Below are 18,705 nucleotides of genomic sequence, written 5' to 3' on the forward strand. Positions count from 1 at the left end.
GCTTGGTCTCGCTGCGATGGCTCGAGGATTTTGTGTACGGAAAGCATAAGCGGAAGAAGATGCTCATGGCGGATTTAGGTCGCACAGGTATTCGTGTTCAACGGTCTGGAAATTCATCTGTTGAAGGTGCAAATGAATTATGTAATGTTGCATGTTTGAGTGAAAGTCCTCCTGATATTAGCGCGTGTTCCGCTTCGACGAGTTCGGATCTCGTATCCATTAATGCTGACGCTATATAATTTTTCGAGCTGTTGTTTCTGATCCGGCCCTTCCTGTTGATGTTGGCGATAAAACTCAAACTGATACCTTCGTGCTTGACGGGCGACGTATTGTCGAGATTGAGCATTCATCTTTGCAAGCTTTGTCTGTACATAGTCCATTTGGTTGTGGCCTGGGTGATATGTACGTCATATCGGTACAACGGCGAGGTCTCTGTAGTTTTTTTGTGGTTGAAGTACAAGATGTGTCTCAGGGAAGATGTTGTCTCGACGGAGAAATCACCTGGACAGCTTGTCCAACAGCGCCTAGACGTGAATTCGGCAGCTGTAAGCGGAATTGTGTCCATAGGTTCTGGTTTCTCTGGTCTTTCTGAGTTTGTTGGTGCTCTCGATATACCCTGTATGGCTAGTGGCACATACAGTGCGTATCAGAAGAGCGTTGCGAAGGCAATCGACAAAACCGCTTGGGAAGAAATGAGAAAAGCAGGCCTTGAGGAAGCTCGTTTAGCTAGCGTGAACCTGTGGACGCCCATAGTTCACAGCGCCCAGCCGATCAGTTCACAGTTCCAGGCGATTTGCATCCTCCTCCTTGGAAAATATACAGATGACCCCTATGGACGACAGTTGCTATGCACATGTATACTTGTCTGTTGCCTACAATAAACCATAAGTTGTACTGTATATGTGTTGCTGAACTTTCTCGATGGCTGCGGGGGTTAGAGTACATAACATTGTGTTAGTATAGTGGTTTGGTATTCAATGTTGCATGAGAGGGAGAATGCAGTGTGCCGCAAATAGTCACATTTTGCTACTCCGGCAATGAGGGTTCGCAGGTTATAATAGGCCGTACAGACTCACCAATTTCCACATAATTACGAGCACATGCACAAAGCCACAATTTTTTTCACGTAAAGTCAGAGATAACAGAACTGCAGATAGCAATCAGTATTTCAGATCTAACGCTGCAATCTGTTAGTTTACATGCGTGTATTACAATGTCGAAAGCAATGTTGGAAGCTCATATATTCCACCACCACATTCTCTCTCTTTATGTGTGTGTGTCAAAGTTCATTTCCTTACTCACGATAAACAACAAATAAGAAACCACACCCAGTTACTCTGGAAAGAAAAGAGCACTGGGGAAAAGGCCCCTGAAGTAAACGCCGCACGAAACCTAGCGATCGGCACGAATATCAAACGCGTGCATTATGCAAGCTGTTCGGAATCTAACCTCAGTATCTCAATTGTATGTAGCGCAGCAATGTGATGTATGACTTGTGAGAAATCATAATCAATAAGCATTTTCCAATGCCTGATACGCCTAAGTTGCTGTTAACTATTCTTTAATTACTGTATATTATTTTACTGTTTGTTGCAATTTTCGTCTTATCCCCTTATTTTTACCCACTGGTTGAATTGTCCAATGAGCAACCGTCCGCACCCCCACTGACGATCCCACTTTCTTTTACGATTCACACTTCTGGATTAGAAATTAATCTTCCAACTTGGGAAGTGAAGAAATTAATCTTCCACCTTGAAGCGCTTCCCTTGTCATTAGAGGGTATTTCCACGGACATTTTCCCTCGAACGAAACGACCAATCCGAGTGCTAATTACAATTATAACAAGAAATACCGCATTGTAGAGGCGGTATCTTTATGAGCACAAGAAAACAAGATGTAGGCACCAGCATGCTTGGAAAGTTGCAGTAGCTGTTCCTCAGTACGTAATGTTGGGCTCTTTCCAATGATATCCGCCACCAACGCCTTTTTTGTACAGCTAGGACTTGCGAAAAGTAAATGCCCTCTGCAGGGATACAACTACTTTGGCCATTCCAGACCCAGGCTTGTTCATCTCTTCTTTCATTAGTTGCAGGCATAGGTCGGCGCGATCATGATCGCGGCAGCCTTGCCAGTGCTTCGTGATTGCACTCATGATCGCGATCATCAGGCTTTGATAAGGCATTGCGATCATGATTGCGCCGACCTATGGTTGCAGGTGTGTCTCGATAATTTTAACAAATGAATAAAAGTACGAGGCTTCACTGATGCATAGTCTGGAAGAACCCCGTCATAAACATTGGGGAGTGAGGCCAACATCCCTCCATGAAGGGAGTGCACGCAATAGGAAATCATCATGCACAACAGACATCCGTTCTGCTTTGGTACAGCTTGCACATATTTGCTTTACTTGTTTCACTTTACTACGCCCCTCGCTTCGATTTTGGAGGAGCAGCTGACTATATTTGTGTGCACAAACTCTGCTTTTGACGATGTACGAATAGCAGAAAACACTTGTATGTTATAGGAGGTAGTGATGACTCCATTCGATCTGCCACTCAGAACAGAAAGTCGCGGCGTTCTATCGAGCTATCTATCCAATGCTTCTATCGGGGCGTCTTCATTTGTTCCAAAACGAGAAACCGTTTATGAGAGTCACTGACACGATTGAAATTTTCTATTCGCTTGACCCGAACTCATCGCACATCATGATCATCAATAAGGCCCGATACCAATAGCACAAGAAGTGCGAGTTGCGTAGCAGCGGTTGTACGTGAGCAAAGAAAGGAAAGAAGAAAGAATACTTGAAAAAGAGGGAACCAATGAGAAAAGAAGGGGAACAGAAAGACAGGAGTGTTACGTAAATGAGACAGACGGACCGAGGCTCCAGATGACTAACCCCAACAAACTTTAATCAACAAGTGCCCAGAATCCCAACTCGAGCCAGGCGCCGCGCGCTCATCGCAATCCCATGCACCTGGCCGCCCATCGTCCTCCTCTAAGTTATGCAACGAGGAGTACATAGAACAGAGAAGGAATCAGTGTGGGCGACAGCGGAAATATGGACGTACAATAAAAAACGAGAAAAAGAAGAGCAAAAATAGCGTCCTTCCCAACGCCATTGCGCCATACCGTAGTTCTCGTGGCTAAAGGCAACCATAATACGACTTATGCGAATTACATATTCGAAGGCTAATCACGTACTCAAGCGCTGATAAGACACCGCCGGAAATAAGCAAATGGCGCGCCGTTGTAGCAGTTGGCGTTTGGTCACTCACAGAGCCTATCGCGATGTTCCAGATAACGTCGCTACAAGTAGATGCAAAACGCAAGGTTGCTTTCTTAGCGGTGAGGAAACATTAGGAAAAGTTATCGAAGTGTTATTTTTTACGACTTTATTGCTGTCGGACTGTATCTCATTCCCATATCATAATGGCCCACAACGCATGAAACTAATGGCAAGGTTCGCAGGAAACATTCAGGCACAATCAGCATTCGTATGAACATCTGGTTCCATACGAATAAAACTACGTTACATATAAAATTGATCTTTGTTATTTCTCCGCTCGACTTCAACGAGCCTCCGTTGAAAATTTTATTTTGCTGTCACATCAGTCACTGGCTTGGCCTTGTTAGGCGCATTACCCCTATGAATATATCAAACGCGACAGCAGATTCAAAACACGGATACAGGGAGGACACAGGGCACAGAAAAGAAAACACCAAATCAACAAGCCTACCTCCTTTGCCATAAGCACAATAGAGGGGATGCTGACGTGCATCCCCGGAACACTAATTTGTTCAACCTCAAGTATCTCTCGTGTCAGTCTGCTCTCACATGTATAAGTGACATCACGTTCCTGAACCAGCAGAACACAATTCGTACAACGCAACGCCAACCACCTGTGTTTTCCCACCTTCTACATTTCGACGTCCTGGGTCCTTGTAAACGACGTCGTCTGCATGGGCGTACTGAGAGGGGGCACGGCCCCCTTTGCCCCCTCTCGGTACGCCCATGTAGAAAAGTTTCACGTTAAGCTCCAAAGTCACTTGTGAAAATAGTGTGCTCTTTAGTAATAGGTCTTCATGATTATTCTCAGATGTTCTAATATGAACTTCTGACCACGCGCGGAGTCCGCAGCGTCCTGTCCAGAAAAAGAGGGGGGGGGGGTTGCACGCTTTGACCCCTGTGGCAGGACTTTGCCCCCCTTAGAAAAAATCCTGGGAACGCTCATGTTTGTCTGCATACTCAAAATATGGATGTTATGTTTGTAATCGCGAATTCCGCTGGTCGTGTTCGTGCAGCGCAGTTCAGTGTACCGGTGTGGGTTGAGTGTAGAAACGAACATAGAGTGAACGGAACGATCAATGAAACGCGGCGCACATTGCACTGAAGCGACAACTGTAACATGCACACTCCAGTCAGTGTAAGATTTTGTACACTACAACTACCAGACACAGTTGACTTGCGACGTAAAGCCCGGAATTATTAATTAAAAACTACCGCTGGAATTCGCCATAGACACTCCACTGATATTTGGCTCCTGTTGCTGGACTTGCACAAATCAGTTAGTTTGAGGGCTGGAAGCACGAGACACGGAAGAACAAAAAAATCTCTCTGATGATTTTTTTTTTCTTCCGTGTCTCCGGTTCCAGCCCGCAGTGTGCACCAGCTTGTCTGCGCTCTCACTTCTGTCACCTAGTTTGTGTGGAGCCGAAAAGCCCACCTTGTGAGCAATCTCATCCGTTACGAATAACGAAGATGAGATTTCTCGATAAGATCGTCTTTGTTCTTTCATGATGCCGACCTCCGATTGGCACGTTACAGCTTGAATTCGATAAATGCAGACTGGTGATAACAGTGGCGATACTATCTGTTATCACGAGTTACTAGTTAGATTGATATGCTGATTCATGGATCTTGATGGAGGTTGTGAAATATCGCGAAAATTAGCAATTTCATATCCTTGTCAGTATGATCAGAACCTGTATGCACGAGCCGGAATAAAGGTAGAAAACCTGGAAAACAGCAGCGGATTGTTCAGTCGGCTCTCGGGGTGAGATCCGCGTGGAGCACGGAGCGCTGCCATTTTCCTCTTTGCAGTCATGGGTACCTACCTGCTAACAACATTCGCGTTGTTTGTGTTTTGTGCGTCCGTTTTATTCCATTGCAGCGCTGCAGTTCAAGACCAGTTAAATGTTCGGACGGAAAACGGACTTGTGGAAGGGCAAAGGATTACGTACAACAGCAAAGAATTGGACGTATTCTACGGCATCCCATACGCTAAACCACCCGTCGGTGACCTCAGGTTTGAAAAACCACAGCCGCCAACATCGTGGACTGGAACTTTGAAAGCCACGCGTAAGCCAACTGCATGTCGACAAATCGATCTAGTTTTTGCCGAGAACATTACATTTAGTTATCAAAACTCATCCGAAGACTGTCTGTACCTGAACGTCATCAAGCCAGCGTGCTCAAATGGGACGACCTGCGAAGGACGTCTGCCTGTCATGGTTTTCATTCACGGCGGGGCGTTTCAGTGGGGAGATTCCAACTTAGTTTTCTACGATGGAAGGAACTTCGTGGCTACATCGGATGTTATATTTGTATCGTTCAACTACAGAGTTGGAGTGTTCGGCTTTTTGTCGACGGAAACTGAAGAACTTCCTGGCAATCTAGGACTCTGGGATCAAAACCTCGCACTGAAATGGGTGAAGAACAACATAGGTCACTTTGGGGGAGACCCAGAGGAGATCACTCTATGCGGACAAAGTGCAGGAGGAATATCCGTCGGCATGCATGCCCTTTCGGCTCACAGCAAAGGTCTGTTCAAGAGGATTATCATGCAGAGTGGTACAGCGCTCTCAGGAATACTGTCGCAATCGTACAAAAGTGTAGGCAAATTAGTGACCCTCGCAGGGTCGCTCGGCTGCTATCAAAATGATAAGAGTTGGAACGAGCAGGTGTCAAACATTTTGCACTGCCTAAAATCTCTAGACGGAGGACAAATCATCGACGCATTGAAAACCCAAAGGTACGCAGCCCAGATATTTGTGCCTGTGACCGGCGACGATTTCCTCCCAGATGAGCCGCGCAAGATGGATCCTCTCGTGGTGAGATCTGCGCAAGTGTTTGCAGGGACCAACCCAAATGAAGCGGCTTTGATACTCAGAACCATTCGCTACATTCTGCCTGGGTTCCTGGAAGCCATAACTTGGGATTATCGAACCGGCGTTGCTCTCGCTGCCAGTACACTTGCTGGTCTGTCTCTAAGTGAGAGCAGAAAAATTGTTCACAGTTACTTCGGCGATCATGATGTCAAACACAGCAAAAAACAAGTGATAGATACTATTGCGGAAATAATTGGTGACGTCGTTTTCCAGTGTCCTACACATTTCTATCTGCTGGCTGCTTCAGCACAAGGAATTGACTCATATAGGTACATGTTTGCGCACAGGTCCTCTTACAGCCTATGGCCCAAGTCAGTAGGTGTCACGCATGCAGACGAGTTGCCATACACATTGGGTTCTTTGCCCCATATAAAAGAAAGACTGCAGACACTATCCCCTGAGGAAGCCTACCTGGCGAAATTATTCGGTGTGTCCAATTTTACCTACACGGCGGACGAAGACCACTTCATGGGCGAGATTATTGGCATCTGGAAGTCCTTCATGCTTAATGGGTGAGTACGAGGCCCGCTTTATTATGTATTCCCAGCACCGTGTTACAGTACCCAACACAAATAACGACATACATGACCGCCGTGTTGAACGCGGAAAACATTACGCGGTATTTGCAGGCGTCATTAACAGCCGAGGCAAAATAATAATTATGTAGGTTAATAACCATTCTTTCAGTGCGAGACTGCGAGTGTTTTGTTGTAGCAGGAATATTTGACGCATTCACCTGACTGGGACCGCATGGACACTTGCTTGTGTGTAATAACCTTTATTTGGAACAACTCCTGATCCCTGCCACGATCGCACATGCACGTGTCTGCGTTGTTCTGTAAAGGTCTCAAAGCTAGCTAGTATAATACGTTGAACTAACCAGCGGTAGATGAGGTGAATTATCCACCCTAGTGGGTTTCTCAGCACTGTCCTCCTATTTGAAAATTTGGGGCTTCGGGCTAATTCATTATCCAAGCTAGAAAAACCCGAAAACACTCAAAAATATTCACTGAAAAACATAGGACAAAACTGCAACAATAGATCTAAATATGGAAAGGCACTTTTGAAAAGCCAAGGTTCCAGTATATCGAACCGCAATGACGCGTGGGTGATTAAATAGCTTGAATTTCTATACCGGTCGAAAACAAGATGACGTGATTGACCTTTTCGAGATTTTTCTTATGCTATCACCTTGACGCAAAACAACGAGACAAACACAGCACCAGTGGGACGAAAATAAGACATAATCCTGCTGTTTTTTCGTCGCTGTCCGTTTCTCAAACTCTGTTTCGTCCCAGAGTGCTTAGCGTCGCTTTGACCTGTGGGAATTTACTAATACGAAAGAAACGGGTGTCCTCCAAACTGTTCCGATTTCTGCCCCACCGGTCCATTGTCCACGACGTGTCAAGGTCAGAGAAAGCGAAATGGGAATGATTATTCTTCGTTCCCCCGTTCAGCAAGCGCCCAGGATGCAATGCGTGCGCAAAGAGCACTGGGATTTTCTGAACTCGTGTATTCGGTGTTGCTATACGTTGGAACATGGTGACGTGACCCAGTTCCAAGAATACGGAGGAACTCGCGCGGAGTATGCTCTTTGAATGACATCGTTTCGTGTTCAAGACGCTCGCTAGAAGCAAAATAATTTCATATTTGGATATCGTGAGCTACGTTCTTTCACTGGGCATAATAATTGGAGAATGTTATCGCCCTGTTTTGTGCCCCTTTAGGAGCATAGCGGAATAGCGAAAGATAAATTTTGTGAAATTACGTAAACGTGAATGCCGCTGCGAACGCGTCAACATGAGATGTGGGCTTCCAGTTATGAATTTGAGTCAATGAAAAGTTCACTTGTTTCTCGGGATGCCACCTAGAGCACATAAAACGTTATCTATGGCTAGTCAAGAGAACATAGTTTCACCGTTTCACCATATGTAGTCAAATGCCGTGATGCCAACAAGACATTCATGCCAAATAATCCATAGAAGTGCCTTGCCTTGACAAATATGAAAAAATGAGAGACAGAGAGAGAGAGAGAGAAGGAAGTAATGTATTTTGTTTGTTTTTTTACTACAGGAATTGGTCTGCGTGATAATGGTGCGCGGAGCCGTAAACATGCAGCTACTACACACGATGTTCATTTTACGACACTAAATTGCCTAGAAAAAAAATATATATATATATATGTGACGACAAACCAGACTTGTGCGTAACGCGTTACTAGTAATTGCGTTACTTGTAATCAATTACCTTTATGAGTAATTTTTAGAGTAATCAGTTACTTTACTGTCAAAGTAATTTTTCGAGTAATCAATTACTTTTCTGAGTAATCGATTACTCAGTAATTGATTACTTTTCCGGTAGAGATTAACTCATCTTTCAGATGTTCTGCCCCAAGTCAAGACCCTGGTGCAGTGAGCCTTTTTTGGACCGTTCTACTATACCAAGCGGAGGTCATTGTAATAAGGTTATGGAATTTCAGGGTCTCTCTCCCTAATCTCTTACTACACCAGTGTGGTGGTACCATTGTGGTAGCCTTGGAGGTGTAGTGAGTCATGGGAAGATCCACGCAATGCTCTTCCACAATCGGGTCAACGTCTTCCCAGGCGATACATACAGTAGACGTACAGATCTACTTGTCCTGCGCGTTTTTTTGTTTTTCGTGTTATTTGAGTTGTTCCGCTGTTTAACGATTTCTTTCTTTCTCTCCCCCCCCCCCCTCTGAGGCACACAAAGACGGGTATAATTAGCGTGAATGCAGAGTAACGACCGGAGTAACGCGTTACTTTTCTACTCGTTACTCAATTACATTTGGAGTCCAGTAATTGGTAACGGTAATCAGTTACTTTTTCCGTACAAGTAACGGTAACGGTAATCAATTACTTTTTTCGAGTAACGGGCACAAGTCTGCGACAAACAGAGAACGTTCGTTCCCGATGGAGTTGCTTCGAATTAGTGTCCATGCGCGCGCCCGCCCCGCGCCTCTTCTTTCATATGTCACACTCCCCCCCTCCAAGGTTAGCACACATGGGTGGATGGTATCGGCGCAGTTTACAAATGTTCACGATGTCCGTAGCTCTTCCGAGAGGCTGCACAGGACGGTCGATTTCGTAGTTCACCGGTGAAGCTTTGTGTATGATTGTGTATGGACCCTCCATGACTGGCGCAAGTTTCCCTCTGTTGGCCTGCCATGGCGTCTCGTAGAGAACATGATCACCAGGGCTGAACTCAGTGGGAATGAACCTCTTGTCATATAGCACCTTGTTTTTGTTGTGGTAGGCCAAGGAGTTCGAGACGGCTTTCCGTCGTGCCTCTTCTAGCGGCTCCAATGGCTGAGAAAGAGGTGGCTGGTATGAAGGAAATCCAAAAAGCAGGTAGCTCGGGGCGAACGCGGTGACCTCGTGTGGGGTGCGGTTGTACTCGTCCATGACCTCCGTCAACAATTCCGGACATGGCGTTCGCGGTCTCTCATTGATTTTGCACTTGAGACGCGTGATGATTGTTTGATTGGCACGTTCATTGAGCCCATTGCATTGTGGGTGCTGCGGCGATGTGAAGAGCTTATGTATGCCGTGGTTCTTCAGGAAACGCTTGAGCTTATTGGCAGTGAACCCCGTTCCACGGTCCGAAAGGAACTTCCGAGGTTTGCCAACTGTGAACGTCTCTCGTAGGCACGAAATGTAGGTGTCGGCATTTTCGTGTTTGTGCGGAAATGCCCATGCATACCGTGTGGCGTGGTCGACCAGTAAGTGAATAAATCTTTTGGGAGAACCATAACCAACAAGCCCTCCTATTGTGTCCATGGCGAGGACATCAAACGGCTGATCCGCTGGTGGCAACGATTCTAGGCAACCAAATTTCTTCGCTTTCGATTTCTTGCATCGCTGACAAGTATCACAATGCTTCACGTAGTTAATTGCGTCGGATAGTAAGTTCGGCCAGTAATAGTGTGGGGAGATTAGAGATACCGTCTTGTTGACGCTGACATGCCCGAAATGTTGGTGAGCGTTCTGTAGGATCTTGCTACGGAGCGAGGCTGGAACGTAGATCTTGCTAATGCCTCGTTTCCTTACCATGGGGACACTATTGAGCAACGTGTATGGTCCACGAGGCCTATCCGTCGGATCCTCCTGCAGCTCCTCGAGAGTCAACAACTGCACAGTCGGTATCCGCGATAAGGTATCAGCCTCGACGTTGGCAGTGCCTTTTTGGTACCTGAGGGTGACGTCATACATCGATAATTTAAGCGACCAGCGGAAAAGTCGCCCAGTTGGGGTTTTTATGGTCTTGAGCCATTGAAGCGCGGAATGGTCTGTTACTACCGTGAAAGGATGCCCGTGGAGGTAACAGTGCCATTTGTATACGGCATCGACAACGGCAAGGCATTCCAATTCGGTGACTGCATAATTCCGTTCATGTTTGAGGAGTTTACGTGAGTGGTATGTGACTGGGTGTTCCGTGCCATTGTCGTCAGGTTGCTTAAGAACCGCGCCAAGACCAGTGGAGGAAGCATCACAGTAAACTGTACATGGGCGGTACGGGTTAAATATCTGAAGGACGGGAGCACTAAGCAGACAGCCTTTAAGTGTAGTGAAAGCTTGCTCACGCTCTTCGGACCACTCCAACTTGACGTCCTTTTGCAGAAGGGCAGTGAGAGGTGCGGAGATGTTGCTGAAGTGTGGGACGTACTGTCGGTAGACATTGATTGTCCCAAGGAAGCGCTGTAAATCCTTCGCAGTTTGGGGAACTGGAAAATTTCTGATAGCTTCCACGTTGCCCTCTTTGGGGGACATCTTCCGGTGTGAAATCGTGTGACCGCGATAGTCAATAGGTGGTGCGAGCAAATCGACACTTCTTGAGTTTAAGCTTGACATTTTCCGTGGCCAATGCAGTTAACAAGGCGTGAAGACGCTGAAGATGTTCTTCAAAGGTCGCGGTATGGACCACGATATCATCGAAGCAGTTAACGACGTTGTGGAGATTATGCTTGTCAATGATGGCCTTGATGGCTCTCTGAAAAGTGGCTGGCGCGTTTTTAAGACCAAACGGCATTACCAACCATTCATAATGGCCGTTATGGGTGACAAACGCAGTTTTGGGGATGTCAGCGGGGTTCATCGGCATGTGCCAATAGCCTGAAGTTATGTCAAGTGTAGTAAAGTATTGTGAAGGACCCAAGGAATCCAGGACATCGTCGATGGGTTGATAATCGGGCACTGTTACGGCGTTGAGCTTTACACATCCTCGTTCTCCCTTCACCGTTCTTCTCAGCCATGATAACTGGGGATGCATAGGGTGAGAACGACGGTCTGATAAGGCCCTGCCGCAGTAGCGACTCGACTTGCTTTTCAATCTCTGCTTTATCCGCTTGTGATGTCCGATATGGGGTCCTACGGATCGGCAGATGGTTAGACAGCGAGACACTGTGCTGCTCAATGGTAATGGTGCCTATGTCCGTTTGCGACTGGGAAAACATTGGCAAAAGTTTCCCGATGAGCTGTTCCAGAGCCTTGTGCTGAGTTGATGTCAGATGAGAATAGTCAGGGTGATCCGATGGCGGAAGTACCGAAGGAGGTTGATTGAGAGCGGGCATATCCAATGAGCGATGAGAGCAGTGTGAGCGTGAGCTTGGATTCAGAGGGGTCTCCCCTTGTGAAAGTGTGAGCGTAGGCAAATCCAATGATAGTCCGAAATGTGAGGCGTTGTCCAAACCGAGAAGTAGTTCAGTTTTCATGCCACGGAGCACATGTACCTCCACTTCCCGTATGACTTTGCCAATTCGGAGGTTGGATAATGACGCGACCCAAGGTTTGCGACGGTGTTGTTACTTGATGAATGGAGATACGTGAGTTCTTTATCAATTGAAGTTGGAGTTCCTTGTAGACGTGTTCGTTGATGCAGGTGATCGTTGCTCCCGTATCAAGAAACGCGCGTACTTGATGGTCATTTACGAATGCGTCGAAGTAAATGACCTTGGGTCGCCTTCCCCGTTTCCCTGGTCCTCAGTAATGGTGGAAACATTGGGTCGGTATGGGCACACGTTTTGCCAATGGAGCTGCCCATTCAGACCGATGTTCGCGCAGTGTCGGCACTCGGCCCTGGAAAGAACTATATATATACAGGGTGTTACTTCTTAGCTGCAACAATTCTTCATAGAAAGGGGAGTTGCCTTAGGACGGTTTTAGCTTTCTCGTTGGACTACTAATACTACTAGGAAGCCGTATATTTTCTCAGTTAGGGGACTAATTAACAGAGATATTTTAGTCAACTTTCTAATTATTGACTTTAGTGAGCACATTGCAATTGCGATATTAAAAACTCATGTTCATCACATGATGCGCTCGAACCACTGATGAAGCACAAAAGTAATCACAGCGCGCGCTACGGACCTAACTATTTGACCTCTGCCGTCTGCTGCAAACCGCAAGTGGTCGGCAAAAGAGCGTCAGCGACATTGATATCTCCGCCCTCACTTAACGTCACAGAAAAACGTCATACGCGGTGTAGGGAACCCTTATCGCGGCTTGCCGCGAGTTTCCTTAGGACGGTTTTACTTTTCTCATTGGATTGCTCGACGAGGCTGCTACTAGGAAACCGTATTTTTTTCTCATTAGGGGACTAATTATATTTAGGGGAATAATTATAATTAACCGATATATTTTAATCAACTTTTTAATTATTGACTTTAGTGAGCACATCGCAATTGTGATATTAAAGCCTGATCTCCACATGATCCGCTCGAACCGTTTATGGAGCACAGAAGTAATCGCAGCGCCGCATTACAGACCTGACTATTTCACCTCCTCCGTCTGCTTCAAACCGCAAGTGATGGGCAAAAAGCGACAGTCACGTCGATATCGCCACCCCCACTTAACGTCACAGAACGACGTCATACCCGATTCAGGAAAGGTCTTACCGCGATGTGTCCCGCGATCTTGTTTTGTGTTTCTTTTTTGCTTGCAAGCACCTTTGAGCATCACCACTATATATCAGCGCTTATCGTACCGGTAAAGGACAAAAGCCGTGTCCAGCAGGGTGAAAGGAGTGGTACGGCGAGCGACTGCGAACACAAGAAGGAAGAAAAGAAAGCCAAACGGAGAGACAAAAAGATTCTAAAACATATCGCGATAAAAGGTTTGACTGAATCGCATATGACGTTTTTCTGTGACGTTAAGTGAGGGCGGAGATATCGACGTCACTGTCGTTCTTTTGCTGATCACTTGCGGTTTGCAGCAGATAGCGAAGGCGAAATAGTTAGGCCCGGTTTCACCAACGCCGGTTAGCTTTGAACCGCGATCGAGGGTTTTTAAAACTCGCAGTGAACACTCAATTCTTTTTTACAAACGTTAGTTGGTGACGTGGTGAATGTTTCAGTGACAATAACTCCCATTAGTGAAGCAGAGTTAAGCGTTACATTCAACTTAAGCGACCGTTGATTTTACTTCACATGCTAATCGGCGTTAGTGAAACCGTGCCAGGTCTGTAGAGCGCGCTACCATACTTTGGTGCTCCGTCAGTGGTTCGAGCGAATCATGTGGAGATCAGGCATTAATATCACAATTACAATGTGCTTCCTATAGTTAATAATTAAAAAGTTGATCAAAATATATCAGTTAATTAGTCCCCTAATTCAGAAGAAAAAACGGTTTCTAAGTAGCAGCCTCGTCAAGCAATCCAATGAGAAAAGTAAAACCGCCCTAAGGCAACTCCCTTATTATGAAAAAAAAAAAAAAAAAATTGCAGCTAAAAAGAAACACCCTGTGTATACGATATAGGATGTAACGCTCGCCTCGTGTCTGTTAGTATAGTGATGAAACATATCTTCTATTTTCGTAACTAGACATAAAATCTGAAAATCACAGCTTAGCTGCTTCTGTTTTCGTGAACGTCAAAAGGTTTCTAATTATCTTGTACGACTTAGGGGCGCCGGTGATCGTTTTACGGCATCAGCACTGAGACAACTGTGCTAATATGAATATTTGTAGCAGATAAAGATATTTTGTGAAGGCACATTCTTCCAGTACAAACAATGCAAATAAAGAGATAGAATATTACTACTTTCCGCGCACGAACACGAAAAACACTTGATATGCACAAAGCGTCTCTGGAATGGATTCCCTTATGAGAGAAAGAGAGAGGAAATAAAGAACTTTGATCCCCTAGTTTTTATCATTTCGTACGTTTTCAACGATAAAAAACAAAGCAGCAGCGCTGCAGAAGCATCTCTCTCGTCTCGGTGACAAACGCGTATTGGGCTGCTGAGAGGAGACCGTGTTTCCATTTTTCGACGTCTCGTGACACCCCTGGCTTCCTGCCAATGGACAACTGACATTCTCCCTCCATCTATGCTGAGAAGAGACGATGCAACGCTCGCTTTCCGCATGCCACGAAACACCTCTCGTCAAGATGCTGATTAATTCATCGAGTGCGACTCGATGTGACTTTTACAGCTCAGTGGTGTTACCGCATGAGACAAGTTGACTCTCCCAGGTGCTGTCACTGCGGTGCTCTAGAAGATCTAGAGCACAATCTTCTTCATTGCCCACACTACCAACCTTCCCGGACTGCACTCTCCGGGTCTCTTAATCACTTGGACTCTCTCCCCCTCTCTCTCTCAAAATTGTTTGGTCCCTGGCGAAGTCCAGCCTACCAACGCGCTGCCCTCAAAGCTCTTTTTACTTTTTGAACACAATATGACTTCTAGCCTTATTGTGAAAGGGCTCATTATTTACTGCCCCACATCACCACCAGTAATGGGGTAAAGTCTCGCCCCTGGCGATGAAACTCCTCATTCATCATCTCAAAATACCGTTGTTGTCACTAAACACTGTGTAATTGGTCTTGTTCATCTTGCTTATCCTACCGTAGGCCTCTGTTGGAATTAAGGTATCGTAAGAAGAATAACGGAGGCCAGTCTAACCAATATATCTATTTTTCAGTAAGCCGACAGTGCCCCTATCATCACAACAGTGGCCGAAGTACTCAGTGAGAAACCCTGAGATGATCTACTTACGGCCCCAAAATTATACCAAGGGTACTGCACCTCGGAGGGACCGTTGCAAGCTGTGGAAAAAGTTTCTTCTGAAGCAGTAAGTAGACGACGGATTCACAAAAAGAAAAAGAATGCCTTGTTCGGGTAACTTATCTGAACGAGTCAAGAGCATGGCCTTGTACCCATTATAAGTACTACTCACTTTCGGAAATACATAGGACAAAACAGGCACAACACAATCCTGCACTTGCAACTCAGTTTGCAACACGGAACTACTACCATATTCACCCCAAGAACGGTGTTGCTTGTGCTTTACCCCCCGTGTTGAACTACTAAACGATAACATAGTGCTGGAAACGTTGCATATGTACTTTCTTCAGGTCATACTACCGTTTGAACCAAGTTGTTTGCGCAGTCTAGTGTAATATGAGTATCTGATGCAGTTCTTCAGCACCCGAGGTGCCACTGTTAGGTTCGATGCGACTACACACATGAGCGAATACTTATTTTAAAAGCTAAGCGAGTAGTTTTAAAACAAAATGGAATACGAATCGAATAGTTGTATAATCCGACCGGATACACATGCAGCACATGTACGGATATAGGCATGAGTAGAGCGTCCACATATACGCGATATTTTCATAACGGTCGGAGTATGAAGTGGCGCTCACTTTGTTTTATACCATCTCTTATGCCGTTTTCGGCATTACGTGTGGAGCTTCGGAATTACTTGTATATATTCGGCTTGGAAGAAACATCTATTCCATTCGAAATTCGAATATAAAATTCCGTATTCGATTCGCAAATTGAGTCGGATACATAATTATTCGCTTTAGCGTTCGAATAATTCGAATATTGGCACTGACCTAGAAAAGACCTAGAAAGACGAGGGTATACTAAAAGCGATAAAAACCCTCAGGCAGGAGGGACGAGAAAGGACAACACAGATGAAGGGCTTTCATCGCTTTTAGTGTGCTTCACAAAACAGGCCAGTTTTTAACCTTATTTAAGAAGGTAAACCTGTTTCGGTTGTTATGTGTGTTTTCATTGTTGCTTGTGTCTAGGAAACTCAGTTGGAAGTTGAGCATTGTGTCGTACCTGTTGTCCGCGTCATTTTGCTTACTACTTGAAAAGTGTTTCTAATGAATCATCACCAACCATCGCTTGTGGGTACCTTGGTTCGTATTAATGTACTTGGCCTATTGCCACCGCAATTACATTTAGTCATTCTAAGATGCGAGAGATTTCTGTGATGGCGAGTTTTACCAGTCATTTTTGGTATAGGGCATTTGGCATATTTCATGTGTAGGTGCTTTCGATATTTAATGACCAATATAATATTTTATAGGGTTCTAAATGTTTAAAAAAAATGGTTATTCTTTGCTGTCCTATACTGGCTACAGTGGTTTGCACATATGAATGCAATGTTTTGGATGGTTCGTTACGTCCTAGCACACCTGAGTTACCCACGGTAGTCAGTGGTAAACGCTGCTAGTTTTCTGTCTACCGTCTATACTGCGAAGTCAACGGTTAGTTTTCTACCACTTAAACAACGAGATTTGGCCGAGGCAGACCAACAATTAGGGACGACACAGACAAGTAAGCCTCAAACGCCCAGAAATTAACGAAATGCAAACAACTCAGGGAAAAGAGGTGCTGACGCCAGGAATCGAACCTGGGTCTTCTGATTTCCGGTCAGATATGCTAAGATAGTTGTTTGCTTTTCTACCACTTGTTGTCTAGAGTCCAGAACAGGCTCTTTAGTTTCAATCGCCCACTAAGTTATATCTGCACTCGCGCGTTGTCACCCCTCACTCGTTTATTGCAAAGAGGTAACAGAAACACATGTGAAATGGCATAAGAATTAATCCAAATTGGTTCACTCACCGTGAAGAGGATTCCGTAATAATCACCCTTACTCGTTCACTTGCACGCACAAGTGATTTGGTGTACACGGCACCTCGTTGTGGTAGTCGAAATTTCCATTTTTTTTTCTTCCCAAACCTGCCTAACCTGAGATTCCCCAGGTGCCGCCCCCTCCACTCCCCAGGAAAGCCTTGCGGTCGTGCGTTCATGCGTAGTTGTCCGGCCGTGTAGAGTATTTCCTCCTTGAAAGCAAGCATAATAAATTTAACAAGATCGAATTTACCCTCGTTTTTTGACTGACTGTTTTCTCGTCCTAGGAACGTCGAAGGTGGCCGCTCAGGATCGAAATCTTCGACATCTCGAAAGACGAAGAAGCCAACGCAGCTGCAGAAGGCTTACAAGCCATTGTACAGCACAATTGCGTCGAAGGCTTCTCAGTATCTCTCGTCTTCCTTCTTGTTAATGTGTTTCTTCTTGAACGCGACACTTCTGAAGCTCTGTATAACATAAGATGCGGCATGGTCGTGTACTGTAACAGTGTAAAAAAGGTTTTCTTAAATGGCGAAGGGAGCTTCACAGAAGAAATAGGTCGAAATCTCCTATGACAGCGAACTGTAATCGATTAATATAATTTCACTATGATCACCCCCAGCACTCGCGCAGTGGCAATGGGACAGATGTCAGCCTGGATGGTAGACAAAAGACCCACATCATCACATCTTTATGTGTGCTTGACAGCGACGGAAGTCATTGGTAAGGAAGCTATCGCGATACCAAGTGTATTTGTGGGACATAATATATATTATAGAGGTAGATATTGTAAGCCTATCGCAGTCCCGCGTACGGTAACCTACAAGCCTGTCTGTACAACTGTGCATGCATTGTAGCCTTGTTCAACCTACTAACTCTGGCGGCCCCTTAGAATATGTCACGTGCGAGTAATAAGCGTCACATGAACGCAAGCCCTTTCATGAGAGGGCGACGAGAGCTGCAGTGAGACACGAGAACGCAACAACAGAGAACAACTACAAGGAACAGAGAGCTCAAAGGAAACACGACTTGTCTATGTGGTCTGTCCATGTTTTCTTCACGCTCGTTAATCATGTTTCAGGTGTCTTTTACCACATTTAGCACAATACGCGTGTTTTAATGCGACAGGAAAAAAGATACCTGCAGTTTAGGTCAATCAGAGACAGATCTGCGTGTACTGTCCAGCTAAAGAGCATACCTACAGCAACCGTGCCTACGGCTAAGAGTGATTCAGAATTCAGAGTATTTCAGAGACGGTGGGGTGGTCTGCTCGTTCTAACTGAACGTCAAGTGAGATAACCTCCTGTGATGGTGTGGACAGTTAAGCCTCACCAGGAGAAGAAACCAACAATATTTGCCATTTTAATGACGCATGTGGACATAAGAGGAACTACTTTTATTGGCTATTTCTGTCTGCCATGTTGTAAATTATTTCCACACCCACTTTGATGCCTATCCATAATAAATTGTCTGTGCATAATAGCGTTTCAAACATTTTGGAGAGGCGACGTGGTCAAACATTGTGTCGTGTCCCACCTAGACTCCCACAGAATACGCTGTAATTGCTTGACATCTGCGGTGGCGTATGTATTTATCGAATCATAACAACAACAACTACTACTACATGAATTACGACGGACGAGGTGTTTCAC

General features: G+C 45.4%; 1 protein-coding gene across 1 annotated transcript; it reads left to right on the forward strand.

The window, feature by feature from the left end:
• Positions 1 to 5,049: 5,049 nt before the first annotated feature.
• On the forward strand, positions 5,050 to 18,506 carry LOC135383829 (acetylcholinesterase-like). The gene is made up of 3 exons (XM_064613141.1): positions 5,050 to 6,680; positions 15,105 to 15,254; positions 17,341 to 18,506. Exons 1-3 carry the CDS (start codon positions 5,104 to 5,106, stop codon positions 17,531 to 17,533), a joined length of 1,920 nt encoding a protein of 639 aa, XP_064469211.1. The 5' UTR covers positions 5,050 to 5,103; the 3' UTR covers positions 17,534 to 18,506.
• Positions 18,507 to 18,705: the final 199 nt, after the last annotated feature.

Source organism: Ornithodoros turicata, chromosome 2 (genome assembly GCF_037126465.1).
Source record: "Ornithodoros turicata isolate Travis chromosome 2, ASM3712646v1, whole genome shotgun sequence".
NCBI lineage: Eukaryota > Metazoa > Arthropoda > Arachnida > Ixodida > Argasidae > Ornithodoros > Ornithodoros turicata.